This window comes from Lytechinus variegatus, chromosome 17 (genome assembly GCF_018143015.1).
Source record: "Lytechinus variegatus isolate NC3 chromosome 17, Lvar_3.0, whole genome shotgun sequence".
NCBI classification, from domain to species: domain Eukaryota; kingdom Metazoa; phylum Echinodermata; class Echinoidea; order Temnopleuroida; family Toxopneustidae; genus Lytechinus; species Lytechinus variegatus.
Window position 1 is genome coordinate 17,292,385 of NC_054756.1, and position 22,234 is coordinate 17,314,618.

Here is a 22,234-nt window from a genome sequence, read left to right on the forward strand (position 1 = left end):
CATGATCATGAATACAATCTACATGTTAATTTAGATTAATATGATCATCATGATGAAATCTAACTCTGTCATTCTGAAAAGAATGTGTTGATAACTTGAAAATCGAGAAAAGGGAAAGTTATGTGACAGATATATACAGTATCATGATATACATGTATTTTATATTTTAATATGCAATATTTTAACTTTATACTGAAACGGGGGTTGGTTATATGATTGAATGACAATATCCAAGCACCTTACCGACTTAAGGCATGTAGACAAATCCAAGTAGAAATCCTCCAAAATGTTCCAATTATTGTACGATCCTAATATTTGACACAAAACCACACAGATGTTATAAGAAAACTGAATTGGCTAGCAGAAACGTTCTTTTTGATTTTTCTCTTGGTGAATAACAGATAAAACGGTAGTACAAAACTTGTATATGAGATGAGGTGGAAGATACAATGTAGGCTATGACGTTTGCTCCAGGTGAGATAGAAACCCACAAAAGTATTAAGTTGACGACGTTCACAAACTCATGTTTACTCGAGAAGAAAACTTTGATAAGTGTGTTAAAAAGGAAAGTTGTAGTTTTCATCCGTCTTGTGATGATGTAAAAAAAAAGGAGAGAGAGAGAGAGGGGGGGGGGGGGGAGAGCTATGTAAGATATCAGAGACTTGATAGTGAGTCACAGGTCAAAGGTGAGTGTGCTGTTTACGATCACTTTTGACAGGTATTGCCAAGGACTCTACACATAAGCAAATTAAGAGGATCTCTAATCCAATTTTGCAAGTAAAATAAAAGGATTATCCAGGCATCTGATCGGAATATAAATGCAACATTCCGATAGCTTAGAATCTCAGCTACAACATACTTAAGGCTCAAAGAAATCCGTTTAAATAAAATAAAGATATGGCTCGCGAAATAGAGGAATGTAGAATCCGGTTTTGAGAAAAAGCCATTTCCCATAGAGATTGCACACAAAATGAGCGAAAATGACATGCCTCTATAACTTGAAGTTTTCCAGGATGATCAATTCCTTTAAAAGTGAATAAAGGCATCAAATTAGAAAGAGTATGTCCTTATCTACAACATATTGAAAACTGATCGAGAATTGACCAATATTTACAGAGTTAAAGTCAAATTTGCATAATTATAATGACGTCATAAGTAGCAAAATGGGAATTTTGAGTTCCGACGCCATTTTGATGACGTCATGATAAAAAATTCGGGTCAAATGCGACATGAAATCACATCTCCCATCCATACTCTATTCGAATATGAAAAAATGGGGGTCAACGGACTACTTTAAAAGCTATAATGAATTTTATATAGGCATGTTTTTGCACATATATTGTCTATGTTTAGTGCGCGCGTGCTGTAAACTTTGATGGAGGCTAATTCCTTTATTACTTGTCGTAGAAGGTTGATCAAGGTATCAAATTGTTCAGAATTAAATTATCAGTGCATTGATATAAAAAATGGCGATCCTATGTTTTATAGTGCAATTACACGCGAGAACGCGCGCGCAAATTTTTTAAATGCTTAAAATGACCTGATTCGTACTCTGTTTTGGTCGAAAAGTGATTTTGAGCATTTTAAAATTTTGACGCGCGCGTACGTGCACGTCGTGACCTTTACATGACCTTTGATGACATGGGCAGTTGACCCTTGACCTGAAGTTAATGTGATGTAAATATTGTTATTTTTTGATAATTAATAATGAAGATATGATTGATAATGTGATTTTACAAAATGGCGTCTAGATGACGTCATGATGACCTTTTGACCTTGAACTTGTTTCATACTGATGACATGATAAGTCCCCATACCTGATGATATTTTGAAGAAAGTTGATGATGTAGATTTTGAGATTTTACGCTAACAAGAAAAGGGTGAAAAAATGAAAAAATAAAGAATAAATAAAGAAATAAAAAAGAAAATTCGTACGAAATTAATAGTTGATCTGTCGATTGACAGATCACCTAATAATGAATTATAATAATAAATAAAAAAAAATCATCGATCGAAGTGAGAGGGTTCGAACCTACAACCACCGGTTTCGAGGCGCCGCTCTCAACCAATTGAGCTATTCGTGCATTGCGGCCATGTCGTGGTCTTTTCTTCTCTAAGTGGTCTCACAGGCCTAATTCATTCCCCATAGACTCATGTGTTAAATTTGCACTTTAAAAAATTCATAAAAAATAAGGATGAAATTCGGGGGTCGAATGTTTACTACCAGTGGATAGGATTTATATCTGGCAATCCATATCTGACCAGAAAAGGGTCCCTCGACCGGCTCATTTTAAAAATAAATTGGCGTGTTTGAAGACATCGTCGGGGGGAGCAGATTCATCAACTCAAACAGCAAAATAGCCCTAATCCTTCCGCCAGTCAAAATATAGTCCAAAATTGGTGACTTTTCTTCCCAATTAGGGAAAAGGAAGTTCACTAATTACCAAAAATAGAATCAGTGTTAGATGGACAATCATATGCATACACTTTGTGTATCAGCCATATCAACATAAAAAAATAGCAATGGGTTGGCTCGAATCAATATCTATGGCCTGCCACCAGTAATTAGGCCCGTGAAACCTGTATTGCATGGCACATGAAGGTTTCTTTTTAATTTACCTTCCTGGCTTTTCATTAACATCTGTACAGTCACTTTATCACAAAGAAATGCATGAAATATACAGATGTGTTATGTAATGACCATTTCTAATGTTACTCCTAATGTCTATAATGCCCTATGGATTTACACACATCCTACATGCCTATATGTAGCTCAACAATGGATACAATGTAGGGCCCAAATCCTATAATGCAAATTGTAGATATGAATAGTGTGCATATCTGGATTCAAGATCTGCCCACAATATAAATACCAGATTCACATGAGTTTAATTAGATAACAATAAAAAGAAATGAGAATCAACATACAAGCATACTATACATGCACATCTTCCTATGACAAGGGCCCAAGCCAGGGTGTAAGAGAAAGAGACAGGGAGAGAGGGGGTTAGATGGCTTGTATTCTAAATGGATGGGGGCTAGTCTGGCTAGAAGTCAGTAGAAGTTGAACAAGATAGCAGTAGAACTCATTCTCAGCCCCCCCCCCCTACATACTAACTATGCTTTTCTCTACCCCCTCCCTCTTGAATCCACCACTCTTCAGCCAAATTCTAAAGATTTCTCTTCTCATTCCCTTCCCCATGAACCAATGTCACAAGCCAAGTGATGCAAGGCCTATCTAATGTGTACTTTATCTTGTAATGGGTGCAATACACGATTTAAAGCAGTGCTCGTCGGTATACCAAAACACACGACAACATGCAAGCAACCCAGTGACAAACAAACGCTCAGCCTACACAGCCTAGCCTAGGTACACAAACACAGAGTTAGTTACTAATAACAACTTGTTACTTGTTATACCCCCTATGTAGCCTTGTATATAGCCATGAAGTTCAGTTTTTGGACCTCTTGATGATTGAAACATGTATACTAGTGAAAGCAATCTGCTACTGAAGAGTTGGGCAGGTATTTCATCCACTAGGGAATTCCCCATGTAATAGGCTATGGTCAAGGTTACATGTCTCACAGGCCTAATTCATTCCCCATAGACTCATGTGTTAAATTGGCACTTTAAAAAATTCATAAAAAATAAGGATGAAATTCGGGGGTCTAATGTTTACTACCAGTGGATAGGATTTATATCTGGCAATCCATATCTGACCAGAAAAGGGTCCCTCGACCGGCTCATTTTAAAAATAAATTGGCGTGTTTGAAGACATCGTCGGGGGAGCAGATTCATCAACTCAAACAGCAAAATAGCCCTAATCCTTCCGCCAGTCAAAATATAGTCCAAAATTGGTGACTTTTCTTCCCAATTAGGGAAAAGGAAGTTCACTAATTACCAAAAATAGAATCAGTGTTAGATGGACAATCATATGCATACACTTTGTCAATCAGCCATATCAACATAAAAAATAGCAATGGGTTGGCTTGAATCAATATCTATGGCCTGCCACCAGTAATTAGGCCCGAATCAATATCTTAAACCAAGTATATATCCCCTGGTATTGCGCAGTGCCCAAACGCACGCCGTGCTACATTGTCTCTGGTAATGTCGAAACGGTGATACGACGAAATTGAGTTCCTTTTCCGCAGAATCATGCATTTTTCAAGAAAGAGTGATGCAAGTACTTGCTTGAAAATATTCTTTAGACATTTTAACGATTCATTTTGATTCTAGGTAAGTTAAGCTTCTTTAAACTCGGATCATTTCTGTCGCCACTGTTCAGATATGCTTCTGCAGCGATGAGCGGATCGTGCCATCGCCCTGCCGCCCTGGCTAGCCGTCCGGCCGTACTGTACTAGGCCGTACGCCTTCACAATTAGCCGCTGAGTGTACTGAACGCGAAGGTTCGGGAAAAGCCCCCCCCCGGTTGTGCCATTTGGGGGCGTTGTCGACACTGACGCGCCCTAACGCTCCCAACATACCCTTTCGGCCAAACCGGGGGGGGGGGGGTTGGACGAATCTTTGCGTTAGTGTCAACACCCCCTAACGCGACAGCACCCACCCTTTCGGCATAAGCCGGGTCGGATAGTCCGCGGATCCAATAGACCGCGGGTCCGATAGTCCGCAGTGCGTGTAAAATTATGATCAGATATATCAAATGTCATCGAGAGGTCCAAAGGTCAAATGATTCGAGACCATGGGGTTCTTTCAGGTGCGGATCCCGCATACATTCGTAATTCCGAAGCTTCGTAATTCCGAAGGTTCGGTTATTCCGAAGGTTCGTATTTCCGAAGGTTCGTAATTCCGAAGGTTCGTAATTCCGAAGGTTCGTTAATCCGAAAACGAAATAAGGTTCGTAATTCCGAAGGTTCGTTAATCCGAAAACAAAATAAGGTTCGTAATTCCGAAGGTTCGTTAATCCGAAAACGAAATAAGGTTCGTAATTCCGAAGGTTCGTTAATCCGAAAACGAAATAAGGTTCGTTAATCCGAAAACGAAATAAGGTTCGTTAATCCGAAAACGAAATAAGGTTCGTTAATCCGAAAATTAAATAAGGTTCGTATTTCCGAAAATGAAAATAATTCATTTTGGTAACAAAAACGATGTTGCCATTACAAGATTACACGATATTATGCAATGATAGTAATAACGATCGATGATGTGTGTTGGGGCCAAAGCATGCATTTCATTAAGAATGGCGCCCTGATCAAGCATAGGCTAATTTCGATTTTATCTGAGCAATTGCTGCCTATAAGCAAATGGTTTAATTAAAGATGCAGGGGATCAAGTGTGTTGGAAGCGTGCGAGCAACCTCTAGATAATAGGATTTGTATTGGAGGGGATGTCATTTTTAATAACAGCTTCTGCTGGTAATAAAAATAATACTAATAATGATCCTTGTGAGATGTTTAAAGCGCGAATCGCAAGCTGAAACTAGTAGACATGTCATGTAACAAGACGTGAAGTGAGCATTCGGAGCATTTTTTGTAATCGTGAGAAAGATGTGTATCTTTCTAAAGAATTAATGCGAGGGCAAGTTGTAATTTGTTTATATACTGACCTGGGGCCCGTTGCATGAAACTTTTTACCTGAGAAAACTCAGGTTGTTTTTACAGGAGTTTTTGCCCTGTGCTAAAGTAATTGGCGGAAATCAGACTAACCTTAGTTTTCAGTTTTTACCAGAGTTTTCTCAGGTAAAAAGTTTTATGCAACAGGCTTCAGAAAGTAATCTTTTAAGGACTGCATTTAGTGACTCATGAATAGAATATATATCTCACGAACTAAATAATGAGAGCGCGAACCGCAAGCTTAAAATTTGTGATATTCCAACCTGAAAACTGGACATTTCATACTTCTTTTTTGTAACCAGGAATAGAATGAGTTCCTCAATAAACAATACCTGATGCGAGCGAGAAACGTGGGCTAACCTGAAAACTGGACATTCTATAGCATTCTTGTAAAAAAAATAATAATAGCTGGGAGAATAGTTTTCAGAACTGAAGTGGCTTCCCTGGGTAAATGATATCTTTATCAATATCATCATTCTAGGCCCAAATGAAATTTCCAAAAGTTTGAGCACGTGATTCGCTCGCAACATCTCACAAGGATGCCCTTTTCACAGTATTGACCAAAAAGGTGAATTTAACATCTTCAGATTTGACTTTTTCCCCCAAACCGCTTGCTCTCTACGCTCGCAGAAATGAAACGTAAATATATAACTTCAGCATGTTTAGTGATCACTTAAAAAATTGTGCTCAATTTAGTTACTACAAAAACACACAACCTCTTTACACAGATGATAATCTAATGATGAAAATATCCGTTTGCACCAAATTGGCCCCTGTTTTTTTTACTTTGCCCCCCCCCCCAAAAAAAATACGTTCCGCCGCCATTGGCTAAAACACGCATCGTCTTCATGGCTAACTGCAAAAAGTTCTTAAAATGTCCCCTTTAGATCAGATCAGAGCTTATCAGAGCTTTTGTTACCAAAATGAATTATTTTCATTTTCGGAAATACGAACCTTATTTAATTTTCGGATTAACGAACCTTATTTCGTTTTCGGATTAACGAACCTTCGGAAAAACGAACCTTATTTCGTTTTCGGATCAACGAACCTTCGGAATAACGAACCTTTTTTCGTTTTCGGATTAACGAACCTTCGGAACAACGAACCTTATTTCGTTTTCGGATTAACGAACCTTCGGAACAACGAACCTTATTTCGTTTTCGGATTATCGAACCTTCGGAATAACGAATCGTCGGAATTACGCCACAAATGTTCGGATTAACGAACCCTTTTTCGTTTTCGGATTAACGAACATCGAGGTATAGGCAATTTACGTGTTTCGGAATTACGAACCTTCGGAATAAAGAACCTTCGGAATTACGAAGCTTCGGAAATACGAAGTGTAACCGCGGATCCATGGGGGCGAGGGGGAACAGCCTCACCCACCTTCCACCCCCAGCTCAAAAAAGAGGGGGGGAGACGGAAAAGGGAGAGAATAAAAAGAGGAAGAGAAGAATATTTAAATAGAGAGGAAGATGGGAAGAAAAGATAAGAAAAAAGAGGGATAGAGGAAGAGGGGAAAAGAAGAGAATAAAAAGAGAGAGAGAATGGGAGGGGGAGGGATTTTAGGAAAGAAATACATAAAATCTCCCCCCAAATTAGCTCGCGCTTCGCGCTCGCATATAAATGAGTATTATGATATTATGTATTAATTTATAATAATAAAGCCAAGGAGTGACTAATGAGGACTACCCCTTCAAAGAAACAAACAAAAATTATCTTCGAGCTGCCGATCGGGGAAAATATGGCTGAAACAAATTTCCGCCTCACCCCTCCCCTATTGGCGAAGGCTGGAACCGCCCCTGTGTCCCCCCTACCTTTTGGTATTTATGTATTCATGGATTTTTTTTCTCAAGAACACATTAAAAAGTGGTCTTAATTTTTTTTTAATGTGACTATAAGATAATTTAAGTTAGCCTGGCCGGTAGGGAGTGGGCGCCATTTTTCGAAAAGTCCACATGGGCGCCAAACATCAGGTCAAATTTGCTCCCCCTCCCTCCCCACGAAATCCTGGATCCGCGCCTGCGTTCTATAACAATAACCCAATTAGGGGAATCACCCCCTGACAACTACATCAAGGAAAATATTATCCCCATTTTTGTTACCGCCGGGGACTGTTACCCCCGGATGACGAAAATCTTGCTTTTAAGAGCAGTATACCCCAGTTTCCCTTATCATCAAATCTCTTCTCCCAGTACTACAAACCCTATTGCCCTCAAGCATGAAATTTCAAGTATAGAAACACCTGTTTCTTGACCTCGGTCCGAAGATAATACACCCCAGCATCAACGGTGACAGCAGGGGCAGTTGCAGGGGGCCACACACGATGGATTGCGATGTGTGTAGTTCTGGTGAGTGCTTGGAGTTCCATGTATACACGCGTTGATAGAAACTTTTTCTTCCTTTCTTTCTTTCTTTCTTTCTTTTTTTCTTTCTCTCTCTCTCTTCCTTCCTTCATCCCTTTTTTTCGTTAAGACTGTAGTGAACGGCATGCATCCCATATTTTCTTGCTGGACGGACAGAAACTATATGGGATGCATCGCGGTCCTTGCATGCTAAGCATACCGTAATTTTTATTCCGCTTACTTTCCTTATTTCGAGGTTGATTTTCTTCGTTCGAAATTGAAAATGGAGTATTGGATGTCTGAATGTAATATGCCTTTGAAAACGTGATTAATATCGAATACAATAATTTCATTCCGAAGATCCTTCTACAGGCAGACAAGTCTTACGTAATAGCACAGCTGTTGTTTATCATTTCGTCCTTGGCTCAACGCTCGTTTGGCTGGCCCGTGGTGGTGAAATAAGGGCCGTCTGCACCATCCCGAGTTTTCAAATTAGCGCGCTATTTCTGATCCGGCAAATTATCCCGATCTGAAAAATCTCGAGATTGTTTGTAATGCAGACGCAATTATCGCGCTAGTTCGTAGGATTAATCTCGAGATTGCAATCCCAAGTCAACTCGGGTTTATTTGCAAAATAGCGCGCTATTTACGAATTATCGCGCTATTTCGTAGGTGCAGACGCACTCGGGTTTGGACTCGGGTTAATTTATTCATGACCTTCAGTCCATAATGCAATTCGCGTTCCATTTCCGCCTTGGTCAAAACATAAACACATCGTGATTGTACCAAGCTCCTTGATTGTACCGAACGCTTGCGAAAGTCAACTTTATCGCGAATAGCGTTCATCAATTCCCCAATCAGCAACGATGGTGTCCAGCCCCCCAGTGAATGGATTTTGGGAGAGACCAGACCGATGGGGGAGGCGCTCTTTATCGACGATGGTCATAGTCAATAACAATACTGACAGCAGTGTCGTCTTATTCCTTCGCAAAATGTGAGCAAATAGCATTTCTTTCCTCCTCCTCCTCTCTCTCTCTCTCCCCCTCTGTCGTTGCCTCCTCCGCCATCATATTAAACGAAGAATACTTCACTCGGTTATAATTATAGCGCTGCTGAGCTGAGAGGATTGTTGCATAACAACGGTCGAATTCGGCGAAAGTGCTAGTGAAAAGAGTACATGTACTTGGTTGCATATCGCGGGAAGTTATTCAAAAGCGCGGGCAGTTGAAACTCCAAGATCGAAAGTGCGCATGCTCGGAATATCGGGCTTGTTGCCTCGCTCGAGCAGAAATCGCTCTTCGTGCGATGGTGAAGACGGGGTTTCTTGAATCTCGAGATTAATCGCGAAGAGGGCTGATCGGGCTAAAATCTCGAGATTGAGCAAACTCGGGATGGTGCATTACCTGGCCAAGATGGGTTTATCGGGGTTGGAAATGTTGTTTGAGAGTTTCCAAACGAAAAAACGGGGTATCCGACCGCAGTTTGCAGTCGGAAGTGCGGTCGAGAATCAAACGGGAAATTTTCGTAATGTGGCGGCGGCCCCCCCCCCGGAAATTTACTCTCCAGACAATTACTCCAGATAATTATGAAAATAATAATTGTGAAAATGCCTTAACGTGACGACATGGCATGGTACTTTATCTTACCATGTCTTAATCAATCATTGGCGGCCGAAGGCAAAACATTTAGGGGGTCCACCTGAAAGTTTGGGATGGACACAGGTAAAAAATTGACAAGCAAATCAACCAAAATTTTAGGAGGGACCACCAAAATATTTTGACAAGGAAAAAAAAAGGTTATCAACCAAAATTAGGGGGGGGGGATTATTTTAGGGTGGTCTACCTCAATTTAGGGGGGGGGGACGAAGAAAAGAAACTGACGACCAAAAAAAGGTTCTCAACTAAAAATTTAGGGGGGACCGTCCTCCCACCTCAAATTTAGGGGGAGGGAGCCCCCCTCCCCCGCTTCAGCCGCCTAAGTAATTAATAAGATTATTATTTCGACATTGCGATATATTCTCTCTTGTCAAGTCGATATGTCCACATGGCGAGATATGAAGTCCCGGCAAGAATCCCGATATATCGCCATGTTGACATGTAACATATTTAAGTCGACTTGGCAAGATACAATATATCTCGCCATGTTGACATATAACTTTCTATAAGTGGACTGACTTGGCAGGATACCGTATCTCGCCATGCGGACATAATAAGCTTATTTAGTCGACATGGCAAGATAAAGTATATCACCATGTTGTCAAGTCGATGGCATTTTAGAGGCTCCGTATGTCGTCTAGAGGGTATATTTCCGGGGGGAGGGGGGTAACAGTACCCGACGATAAAAACATGGGGATAATATTTTCCTTGAAATAGATGTCAGGGGGCGATTGTCCTGTGGGTCATCGTTATCATGGTTATAGAACCCCATGGACTCGTATCATTGACTTTTTGACCTCTTGATGAGTGCTGGTTTTCAGAATACGAATTGGAGGTCTATAAGCATGATTACCGCTCTATTAAGTGGGTAACTTATGAGGAACCAGATGAAACTTTTCCGAATACCTCAAGTACGGATGAAGAGTTGATAGCATTACATTGATTTATCACTTTTTCACCAATAGTTACAAAATAATTATTAAATGCATTTGAAATAAAATTGAATTGTCAGACAATGTTTGAGCAGGAGTAATAGTTGAGTCAATAGATGTAGAATTAAGTTTGTTACCCATCATATTATTTAGTTATTTCCATGAATAATGAATAGCGTTTTTCACCCGTTTGAATTCATGTGTGTAATTAAAAGATTTGACTTTACGCAGCTGATAAGTCACAAATTTAAATTCATATTTTGATTCGTTCAAAATTATTTGATTTTTAATACATGCTTATATAGGTTATTTTTTACACATAATCTGTGCGTAAGGTATTACATACAATTTAGTTCATAAGGGTTTTCATGATTGTTTAATAACTTGGTATGGAGGAAAGACTATGCTTTATTTCCTTGTTATTTCCTGGCGCAAATATTCACTAATGAATGATACGCGCCGTATAAGCTAAAAACAACAACAACAACAGTTATCCTACATAAATAAGATCGCGGGGTCTTATTTGATCATAATGATTAATTTTCGGTTTTGTTTTATTATTTGCTATTTGAAATATCTGGGTCTGGAGAAAAGACTACGTTATATTTTTTTATGTTTTTCAACATTAAGAAGATTTGATTTTGGGGTCTTTGTTTTGAAGATTCATTAGATGTTTTCTATAACCGGGTCTGGAGAAAAGACTGTGACTGTCAGCTATATGAACGCATTAGTATAGGGTTTAAGTTGAGAACAGCTTCGTCAAAAACCCCTTCAAATTCGTGTGGGTATAGTCATTGTTACAATATTTGGTTAAAAAAGTAATAACATTTGAGGGTAAAGTGCATTTTTACATTTGCGGGTGAAATTGCTACATTCGTGGGTAAAATTTTTATTACATTTATGGGTATCACATATCTGCACTCTTAATAAATCGTTCCCATGCCTTGCCTGAAATGTTAATGACCAATCCCCTACCCTGGAAAATCCAAACATTAAATAATGGTGTTTGAGTATACTACAAATAGTTCAGTAGTAGTCTCGTTTGCAATGGTAAAACGTCACCTTGATCTTCCCCCCCCCCCCCATAGCAATAATAAATGAATAACCGGAGACTATTCTAACAAAATGAAATATCTTTTCCTGTATTCAGTGCATATAAGAGTAAAATACATGTTACAACACGTCTGCTCAGTCTCCAAATGTTTCCGGTTTTGTTTTGTTTTGTTTCTTTTCCATCAGGGACAAGCTCCAAGCCAGTATTTACTTCAACATCTTCGGCTTCATCTCTACATTCTGTTACGTCACGTTCCGATATTCCAACATCGCACGTTGCTACGTCAACAGAGAGAACTGTGACCTACCACCCCAAAACCACCTATAAGTCGCCAGGTAAAGTTTTTTGTTAATAACCAAAATAGTAATTATCTTACGAAATAAAATATCATTTCCTGTATTCAGTGGATATGGTAGTAAAATACATGTTACAACACGTCTTCAACGTCATTATGCCTGATTTTCATTCTAGTCAACCTGTATTTATTATATAATGTGTTTTTTTTTCTTGAACTCTCATATATATAAATATTTTTTTTATTGGGCTTAACCTTTCAGCTAGTAAAAGCCAGGAAACGAAATGTCTCCTGTTTTTGTTTCTTTTCTATTAGGGACAAGCTCCAAGCCAGTATTTACTTCTTCAACATCTTCGGCTTCATCTCCACATTCTGTTACGTCACGTTCCGATATTCCAACATCGCACGTTGCTACGTCAACAGAGAGAACTGTGACCTACCACCCCAAAACCACCAATAAGTCGCCAGGTAAAGTTTTCTGTTAATAACCAAAATAGTAATTATCTTACGAAATAAAATATCATTTCCTGTATTCAGTGGATATATTAGTAAAATACATGTTACAACACGTCTTCTCAGTCGGTTTGCTTGAAGTTCATTCTAGTCAACCTTTATTACTAATATGACGTGTTTTCTTCTCTTGAGCTCTCACTTATATTTGTTTAATATGCTTAACCTTTCGGCTAGTGAAAATAGGAAACAAAATGTCTCCTGTTTTCTTTCCACCAGGGACAAGCTCCGAGCATGCCGAGCCTGTATTAACTTCTTCAACATCTTCGGCTTCATCTCCATATGCTGTTACGTCACGTTCCAATATTCCAACATCGCACATAGCTACGTCAACAGAGAAAACTGTGACCTACCACCCCACTAAGTCTCCAGGTAAAGTTTTCTCTTAAAATAATTAAGTCTCCAAAATCCAAAAATGAAAGAATAACTTATCTGAAAGGGCAATTCTTATTCCTGTTCATACTGTGGAAATTTGAAGTCTTGGAAGATTAATAAAACAAAAGATACAAAGGTTTCTTGAACACTACTTTTTCCAAACTGCTTTTACTGAGATTACGCAGTATGCACATCTCACACACTTGAGTGAACCCCAAACTTCAAATCTTGTTTTCTCCTTATTTTTTAAGCTATTGCTGAATTTCCTCTGCATTCAATCAAGTACTTGTAATGGTTATTGTTGGTCAATTTTAACACATTATGTATCATTTTAACGCTTAGGGAAATAATTTTCAAGCTCAATAAAAATCTCAATATTCATTTGAGTCGACTTATTGTTGGTATTGGAATGGCAGGTCTATCATCCTCACCCGAATCACATATAGGTAATAACATGTACGGTAGAGTGAGTAATTGAAGAGACTCAAACTTGGAAGATCTCGGTCTGAATTAATCTTGGCCATAATGTTTTCATTTTGTAGCATGCGCCTGCGGAAAAGCGATATTCCAAACTCTTTTTTTTTATTGTGAATGAATGCGAAATCGACATTAAACCTTTGCTTAAAAGACAAATTCCTTCGTTTTGGCATTTTAATACGCCTAGGACTATACACTGTAAAAGAAAACAATATCGGTTAAAATTGTAACCAGCATGGGGGTAACTTGTGTGTGTGTGGGGGGGGGGGGTTGAGTGCGCCTGGTGGATGCCTTCCCACAGAGCTCTTAGTTTCTATCTGCATGATATGTATTTTTTATTGTTCATGCATATGTTCTCTCATTATTGATACGTGATATCTTTGTACATGTCTTCAGGATCCTACTAGACCATTATGGTCACATTTCTTTCTATATTTTTCATTTATTTGATATCTTAGGATTTTTTTAAAATTTCACCATTCCATTACTGTGTTATAAATAGCCATTTTCACATGCATGTTGAACAATTGTTTTATAAGTTAAAGCACAGTCTAAGGTTGTGCGCGCTTTACTAATGAAGGTGGCTAGCCTGACAGCCTTTGTATCTATTGTTTTCATTTTTATTATGTCTTACACTACTGATTCAAGTGCTTAACTTGTTCATTATACTGCCGGTACGTGTAGTGCTGTTAAACCTGAACCATAATGGTAAGCATAAGTATGTGGGTACACCGATTCAGCGGAATGCCAACTCTGTTTCTAGATTTCGCATTTTGCTACGGATCTCGGGAGACATCAATCCTAATCCTGGGCCTTCTTCTAGTGGATCTTACCTTTCAAGTTGATTATATTACATCACATTACACATAAGACGGACACTTCATGCACTGAATGTTAGGGATGGTTGTTCCACTAGAAGATAGCTGGAAGAAAATCCCACTGTATGGGACCGGTAGGTGTCTCTCGAAATTTGTAGACCATGCAGAAGGCGGACGACTCATCGGGGTAAGCAGAGGCGTCGATTATGGGGGGGGGGGGGCAGGGGGGGCGATCGCCCCACCAATGAAAATATTGGGGGGCAAACATATCATTTTGCCCCCCCCCCCAATAATTCCGCATGTGCTAAAAATAAAATAAGATTGTAATGTTACACAGAAATCAGCAAGCGAGATTGAGATACACAACTCGTTCTTTGTCTAAAATCGTGCTCAATTTGTCCACTTTTCAGATTGAAATATCAAAAAATTTCAGCTCGCCTTCGCGCTCGCATCATTTTTGTAACAAAAACCCACAATTTCCATGATTAAATAGGTGAATATGGTCCCGTTTTCAGTTCTAAACCTCAAAAGAACTCCCACTTCGATTTGCAATAATCTTTTGTTGGATATAAAAACGTCCATTAAACTCAATTTTTTAACGTCGAATTATCAAAATTTTCAGCTCGCGCTTCGCGCTCGCATTAATCTGCTGGTGAGATATGTATATATATATATATATATATATATATATATATATGTGTGTGTGTGTGTGTGTGTGTGTGTGTGTGTGTGTGGGTGTGTGTATATATATATGTACACATATATATAGGCATATGTGTGTGTTTGTGTGACGAGCGCCTTTGGACCTTTGGAAAATTGATTTATGATTTTGCCCCCCCCCCCATCTGAAAAATGGATTGACGCCCCTGGGGGTAAGAGAGGAGGGCGTTGTCGCTTTAAGGGGCATCTTGAATTTGGCAGCATTAATTCCCGTTCTCTCCGTAGAAAAAAATCAACTATATATCAAAATTTTGTTATAGATTACAAATTAGGTTTTGTCTGTAATCATAGTGAGACATGGCTGACATCTGGGGAGCGTTTCATCAACATTTTTGTCCGACAAGTTGTCAGATCTGACATCTTTCCTTGATTCTGATTGGCTGAGAGGTACTGTTACTATGGTAATTGTCGGATAAAATAGAACTTGTCGGACAAACTCCCTTCATGAAACGCTCCCCAGATGACGATGCAGTCGTTGGTGATCTGTGTCCTGACTCCTACACTTTCAAGCATTGTCCCAGGGTCTCTTTGCGTGGCGGTGAAGTGACTTTTCTTCACAAGGACAGTCTCCACGTTGCCACTAAGCCGCATGAAAAAAATCGACAATTTCGAATGTCTATCCGCAACCATCTCCAACCATCATGACCATGTTAATTGTATGGACATCTCTGTAATCTACAGGCCACCTGGCGGACAAAGTTTTTCCATATCCGTAGATGAATTCTCTGAATTCCTGGATAGAAGCATATATCGAACTCCACCTTTTATCATCACTGGCGACCTGAACATTCACTAGGCAATAACTCTTCACCTAACACACTGAAGATCAATGACTTAATTAGCGGTCACGCCATCTCTCAGCTAGTTGATTCTCCTACACACGACAGAGGTCGCATTCTTGATGTTGTCATGGTTAAGGGCTCCGATTATCGAGCTCTCCTATCGAAGACTCGAGTCACACCTGGCATCTCTGACCACTCCACCATCTTATGGAAGGCCAACTTTCCCAAGCCGAGTCGGTCCAAGTCTACTATAATCCGTCGCAACATCGACAGGGTGACTTTTTGCGAACGACATCACCGAATGTGACATCGTTGCCCCTGGGACAGAGAGTGCGGACTTTTGTCAGTGTCGACACCGCCGTACATCGTTATAACACTCAGAGCTGTGAACGATTCTCGATATTCAAGCGTCCCCGAAAAAAAAAAAGTCTGAATTCATGTTGATTCTCCATGGTATAATGACAACATCCGTACTCAGAAAAACAAGGAAAAGGGCTCGAGAGGCTCACATTACTCCTATTTAAATATCCTTACATTGGCTCCCTGTAAAACAACATAAACTTTGCATTGTGTCCATGGATCTTCTCCCAAGTAACGCATTTCACTGATCAAATTTAAACCCCTTCAAGATCCCCCGGTGGGGTCACTCACCCGCAAAGGGGGACGCGTATGACCGTTACCACAAATGCAAGTAACCCCCTATTGCAGTCATTTTCAAGGACATTTTGTGAAATTTACCCCCCTATTTTCACGCAAAACAAGGACAAAATTGCGGTAAAATGGTACCTTGAAACACCCCTAATTTTAAGGACACTTTTGCCCATTTCGCAAACTTACCCCTATTTACCATATTTCAAGGACAGGGCATTTACACCCTTTCCTCATTAGAGAAAATTGCAACACAGGCGTCAGAGTGCTCAGTCCTTAAAGATGACCAAGGGCCATATACTGATACAATAATCCAGAAGAAATTTATTTTTCTTGAAAAATAAGAAAAGTAGAATTCTTTGTAAAAATAAATGTAGAAATGTACACATAAAGATACAGAGCATGTTGAGCGCGCCCTCTGCGGCTGGTGCCTCGGCGACGGATTTTACATCTCGTGATCGTTCTCCCCTTTTTCCTGACCCCTATTTCCATCAGATCGAGGACGGTGAGCACCCCTATTATCACTACTTCGAGGAGTTTCTGTCCGCGGACATTCCGTGAAATTGACCCCTTTTCCCGGGATTTTGGTAACGGTCATGCGGTCCCCAAATCATATTGAATGACCCCACCGGGCAAGATCCCTACGTTTCTCCTCTCCCAGTTCTCTCGTTGCCTCAAAGTTCCCAAAACCTGGAAGGAAAAATCATCTGTTTTACTCATCCTCCAAGTTATGGAATAGCATCCCTGAAAACATTAATCAGTGCTTGATTTCTGTTCAATTCTTCTAAATTTCCTTTATAATTTCCTTAAAAAAAACGCCCTGAGCACTCTACATAGTACTGTTGCTTTGGCGCGATATAAGTCTAATTATTATTTTTTATTATTATCAGTTGTCCAACCAATTTGTGGCAGTATTTTGCTCAATGCGGGAAGCATATTGTCCAGTAAGGTAAAAAAAAAAATAATATTAAACAAGCAGTAATTACTTTAGAATGGGAAAAATTTTCATTACACTGGATAAATAAAAATCCACAAAAGAAATACCCAATTGTTGGACACATAATCACCCTCATGGAGCATTTTACCCAATACTTTGAGAGTGTATAGTAGTCCGATTTCACTAACTAGTCTATATTCAAAGGTAAACCGAACTATCGGCTGGGTCCGTCTGTTAGGATCAAACATGGGACTTTGCTTACGTAAAGGTTGGCATGGTTGGGTCACAATCACTCAAAATCACATAAATAACATCACATACCCCAAGCATTCCTTATAATATATATATATATATATATATATATATATATATATATATATATATATATATATATATATATATATATATATATATATATATATGAAGAGGACTAAGATGTAATCGAGGTACACAAAGCAATTGCACTGCAAAACAACAATTCCGGTTTTATAGTTGTGGGATCTTATTACATTTGCCTTACAATAAAAATTGTCTTAACACATCTGTGGGTGTAACAGAGGGCTTTATTACAAATATATACTCTCTAAAATATCGTTCCCATACCTTGCCTAAAATGTTATTGACCAATCCCCTTTCCTGGAAAATCCAAACATTAAATAGTAGTGTTTGAGTACATTACAAATGGTTCAGTAGTAAACTCCCTTGCGATCACAAATCGTCATCTTGACCTTGTAATAGACCCCCCCCCTCAAAAAAAAAAATGAAGAATCATTTCCTGCATTGAGTGGATATATTAGTGAAATACATGCTATAACACGTCTGCTTACTCATTTTATTCTAGTAAAACTTCATGAATTATATAACGTGTTTTTTTTCTTGAGCTCTCACTTATATATTTTTATGAGGCGTACCCTTTCAGCTAGTGAAAACCAGGAACCAAACTGTCTACCACTCTTGTTTTTTTTCCATCAGGGACAACCTCCGATCCAGTATTTACTTCTTTAACATCTCCGGCTTCATCTCCACATTCTGTTACGTCACGTTCCAATATTCCAACATCGCACATTGCTACGTCAACAGAGAGAACTGGTCCATCATCCTCACCATTGAAGTGTCCCGAATTATGTGAAGGTAATTACATGCACGGTAGTATGAGTAATTGATGACACTCTCAAACTTGGAAGACCTCAGTCTGCATTCACCTTTACTATAGTTTTTTTATTGTCTAGCATGTGCCTCCGGAAAAGAAATATTCCAAACTCTTTTTTTTATTGTGAATGCTTGCGAAATTGCCTGAAAGACAAATTCCTTCCTTTTGGCATTTTGATACGCCTATGCTCTGTAAAAAAAAAATATTGGGTAAAATTTTAACTAGCACGAGGGTAATTATGTGTCCAACCATTTTCGGGCAGTATTTTACCCAATGCGGGAAACATATCGTCCAGTAAGGTAAAAATAAAATTAGGCAGCAATTACTTCAGAATGGGCGAAATTTTCATCACACTGGATAAATGAAAATCCACAAAAGAAATAGCCAATTGTCAGACACATAATTACCCCCGTGATGGAGCATTTTTTTTACCAAATACTTTTTAGAGTGCATAGTTGTCCGATATCACTATCTAGTCTATATTCAAAAGTAAACGAACTATCGGCTAGGCCCGTCTGTTAAAACCTGGGTTTTTATTTACCTAAAATTTGGGTCACCATTCACCCAAAATCACATAAATAACTTTACATACCCCAAGCATCCTTTTTTAAGTGAAGAGGGCTAAGATGTAGTCGAAGTACACAGAGCATTTGCACTCCACAACAATCGTTCCGGTTTAAAGTGGTTTACTACAACTGTATCATTTGGTTTCCAAATCAGATATCTTTCAATGAAAATTTCAACAATCGCTGCAACATGATTTCACATATAAAAGATACCGACTTTCAAATGATTTTTCGTTTAATCAAAGTTTGATTCGAGAGGAATATCTGTCGTCTATAAGGTCAGCCATTATGACTGATTAAAGTAGACGTAAAATGTTTTCTAGATAATTGGTTATATACCAGCTTGGCGTTTACCAGCAAAACGCTGTCCTGCCGAGTTCTACAGGAGTTACCATAAACAGAAACAGCTAAATAAAAGTGAATTGCTTGTGACCCCCCGGGGGGGGGCACTCGACCAAAAAAGTGGTGGGGGTGTGCCACGGGCGAGGCAAAAAACGGGGGCTTTGGAGCGGGCTAATTGTAAAAAAGGAGGGCTTCGGAACTACAAATGTTTGTGAAAACAGGGTTCCTGGAACGAGTCGCCTCCATGTGAGTGCGTATATGCATCCCTATGGAAAGGGCATACGTGCATGCAGCTAGCCCGGCGGAACGGGCGCCGGGTGCGCTAGCACAAAGGCAATGGTCGGACATCGCTCAGCGGCCGCTTTTCACCAAAATTGCGGCTCATTGCAGCAGATCAATGCGACCGGAACGGCGTAACGGAAAATATGCGAAGCTTTGGGGCGGATTTCTTTCTTCCATTTACACGATAAGAAGAAAATGCTATGCCTTGGAGCGGCTTTCTTTGTTCTTTTTCTCAATAAGACAAAAATGCTATGCCTTGGAACGGAAATTTGAGTGTAAAAATGGGGGGTCCTCTCCGCGGCACATACCTACTATGCATTATATACTGAGTGCCCCCCCCCCGGGGTGACACCGTCCCTTTTATTTCATATAACGAAATTGACCATATCGTGCCATAATTTGGGGACCATGGTTGGATACGGTGCACTCCCAAGCTCCCAAATTCGCACGAAATCTCTGCCTATGAGATAGTGTGTGGTGAGAGTGGTCATGGTGGTGTGTGCGTGCATGAGGCTGTTCTCACTACATTCCTAAAACTAGTTTACTGGAAACTAGTTTAGTGGAAACTAGTTTCACACGTAGTGAGAAAGGCGGAAGCGGTCTTGGAAGCGATCTTCCAAACCATTTTGGAAAACCACCTCGCGATGTAGTTTTCAAGATCGCTTAAACTGGTTTTAACATAAGTGAGGACAGAACCGTTCTTCGGGAAGCGATCTTCGCACATTTTGAGCGCGCTACTCCACACGACAGGTCTAGAATGCCTATGCTGCGGTTTCGGTTTTCGCGCGAAACGTGTCATCCCACTGAGAGCGTTTCCATAGCAACAAGAGCGCTTTGCGTGATATGATTTAACCACTTTCGTGTGATCAAGTGGGAACGCTAGCAAAGCGATCTTCCAAACTGGTTTCCTGAATCGGCTTCCCGTAAACTAGTTTTTGAAATCATAATGAGAACGGCCTCCATGTGTCTTGAGAATGTTTGAGTGTATGCCTGTGCACCTACTTCATGAGTATCCCTTGCGTTAAACGATGCATCACCATCACCAGATGATACTTTATTCTTTTATTCTAAGCATTGGCGATTGGTTTTGGCGTCTTCTCACTGTTTCTGCTTACGCTTGGGGTTGTGATCACCCTACTCTACATAAAGCTTAGGTATGTATTTACATTTTCAAGAAACTTTTTAACTGAAATAGTGATAATGATAGGGAAAACTAAGGTTACTGTTAGTAATGAACTTATCTTCTGCAAATGTATGCCTATGTAAGGCTCTTTCCAAATGACCCATCATACCGGTTCTAAGTATGAAATGATGTAGTAGTTTGTTCATGCTTAGTGCTGCATTTATTTTCCAAAAAAAAAAAGATTTTACACATTGAATGAAATTCCATGATCCCGCACACGCATAACAAAGTCATACAAACTTCTTTCCAAAAAGGACATAATCTTTCTATTACGTACACGATCATGTCATGCTAATGTATTTCACATATCACTTTACGTATTAAAGAGAAATTCCAGTAGTTGCAGTTAACACTGATTTCATGAGAAAGTCTGTAAAACAAGGCTTAATTGCCAGTATACCATCGAGGATCTAGATCTGGTACAGTTACATTAACTGGACTTTGTGAAATCTTGAAATCTACGCTGAAATATGTTCACACCGAAAATCCCCAACACAGATAAGCGCACGTGGGACAATGTATAATCATTGCTTAGGGCGTCGGGCCCGACGCCCTACCCGAATCCCGCGCTTATTTGCTGATTTCTCAGCAATTACACAATTTCTTCCAGAATCCTTTGGCACATGCGTTTTATTTATACAAACAGACACTTTAGTGGTCATTTCATTGGATTCTGTACGAACTCATTTTGATATCGTTACCAAAACTAGCATTTACCTTTAAATCCAGCTTGCAACATTAATCAAACTGTAAGCTCGCCATTGGCAACCTTTACTCAAAAACGGGGGGGGGGGGGGGGGGTGGCAGAATGCCGGCGGTCATGAACAATTCAAATGCCATGGTTTGTGCTCATTCCATTCTTTATATGACCTATGGTCACAATATGCCAGCTTTCAACTAATTGTACATTATTATGTTTAACGAATATGATAAATAATCATTAAACACTTTTGACCACTAATGGAACAAATTTTGTTCTTTTACACAGGTTTGCTTTCTCAAAAATCAAAGAGCAGCAGCAAGAGAGCCCATATATGGATTTAATGCCATCTAGCACTCCAGCAGCAGTTTATAATACATTGGGAACTGGTTCCGTGCCAAAGGTCGGGGATGAATTGTACGAGAACCAATCGGTAGTGGCTCAGCACCAACAAATGAATCGGATACCAACTATCGGAGATGACCCTGAATATGAATTTGTGTTTTAAAATATTTTCATAAACATCGGGTTCTGAGGAATATTCCTCAACTGAATGCCTTTATGTATGGCTACTGTTGTTGTGTTCATTTCCGTAAGATTAAAAATATCATAATATTTTACAAATAAAAATGTACAGTATACTAGCGAGATAAAATTACGACTGGTAGCCCATATTCAGCTGCAACTTTAATTATTGCTGGGGCCAGTGCAATGTAAAACAATTTAACAAATCATGACATGAAATATATCCATTGATAATGATATAACGAATTGAAAAAAAATATATATGTACCAAAGTAAAACGTATATGAAAAGAAAAAAATATATATATATAGCTACAACTTTAATAAAAACGATAGTGTGTAAAGATTTTGAAGGTGATTTCTAA

At 39.3% G+C, this 22,234-nt stretch overlaps 1 protein-coding gene across 1 annotated transcript; it reads left to right on the plus strand.

Annotated features, from left to right (window-relative positions):
* The first annotated feature begins 458 nt into the window (after positions 1-458).
* Positions 459-22,234, plus strand: LOC121431276 (uncharacterized serine-rich protein C215.13-like). Its single transcript, XM_041628785.1, has 7 exons — positions 459-474; positions 11,746-11,895; positions 12,171-12,323; positions 12,585-12,737; positions 18,095-18,253; positions 20,535-20,616; positions 21,634-22,234. The coding sequence occupies exons 1-7, from the start codon at positions 459-461 to the stop codon at positions 21,851-21,853; spliced, it is 933 nt and encodes a 310-aa protein (XP_041484719.1). The 3' UTR covers positions 21,854-22,234.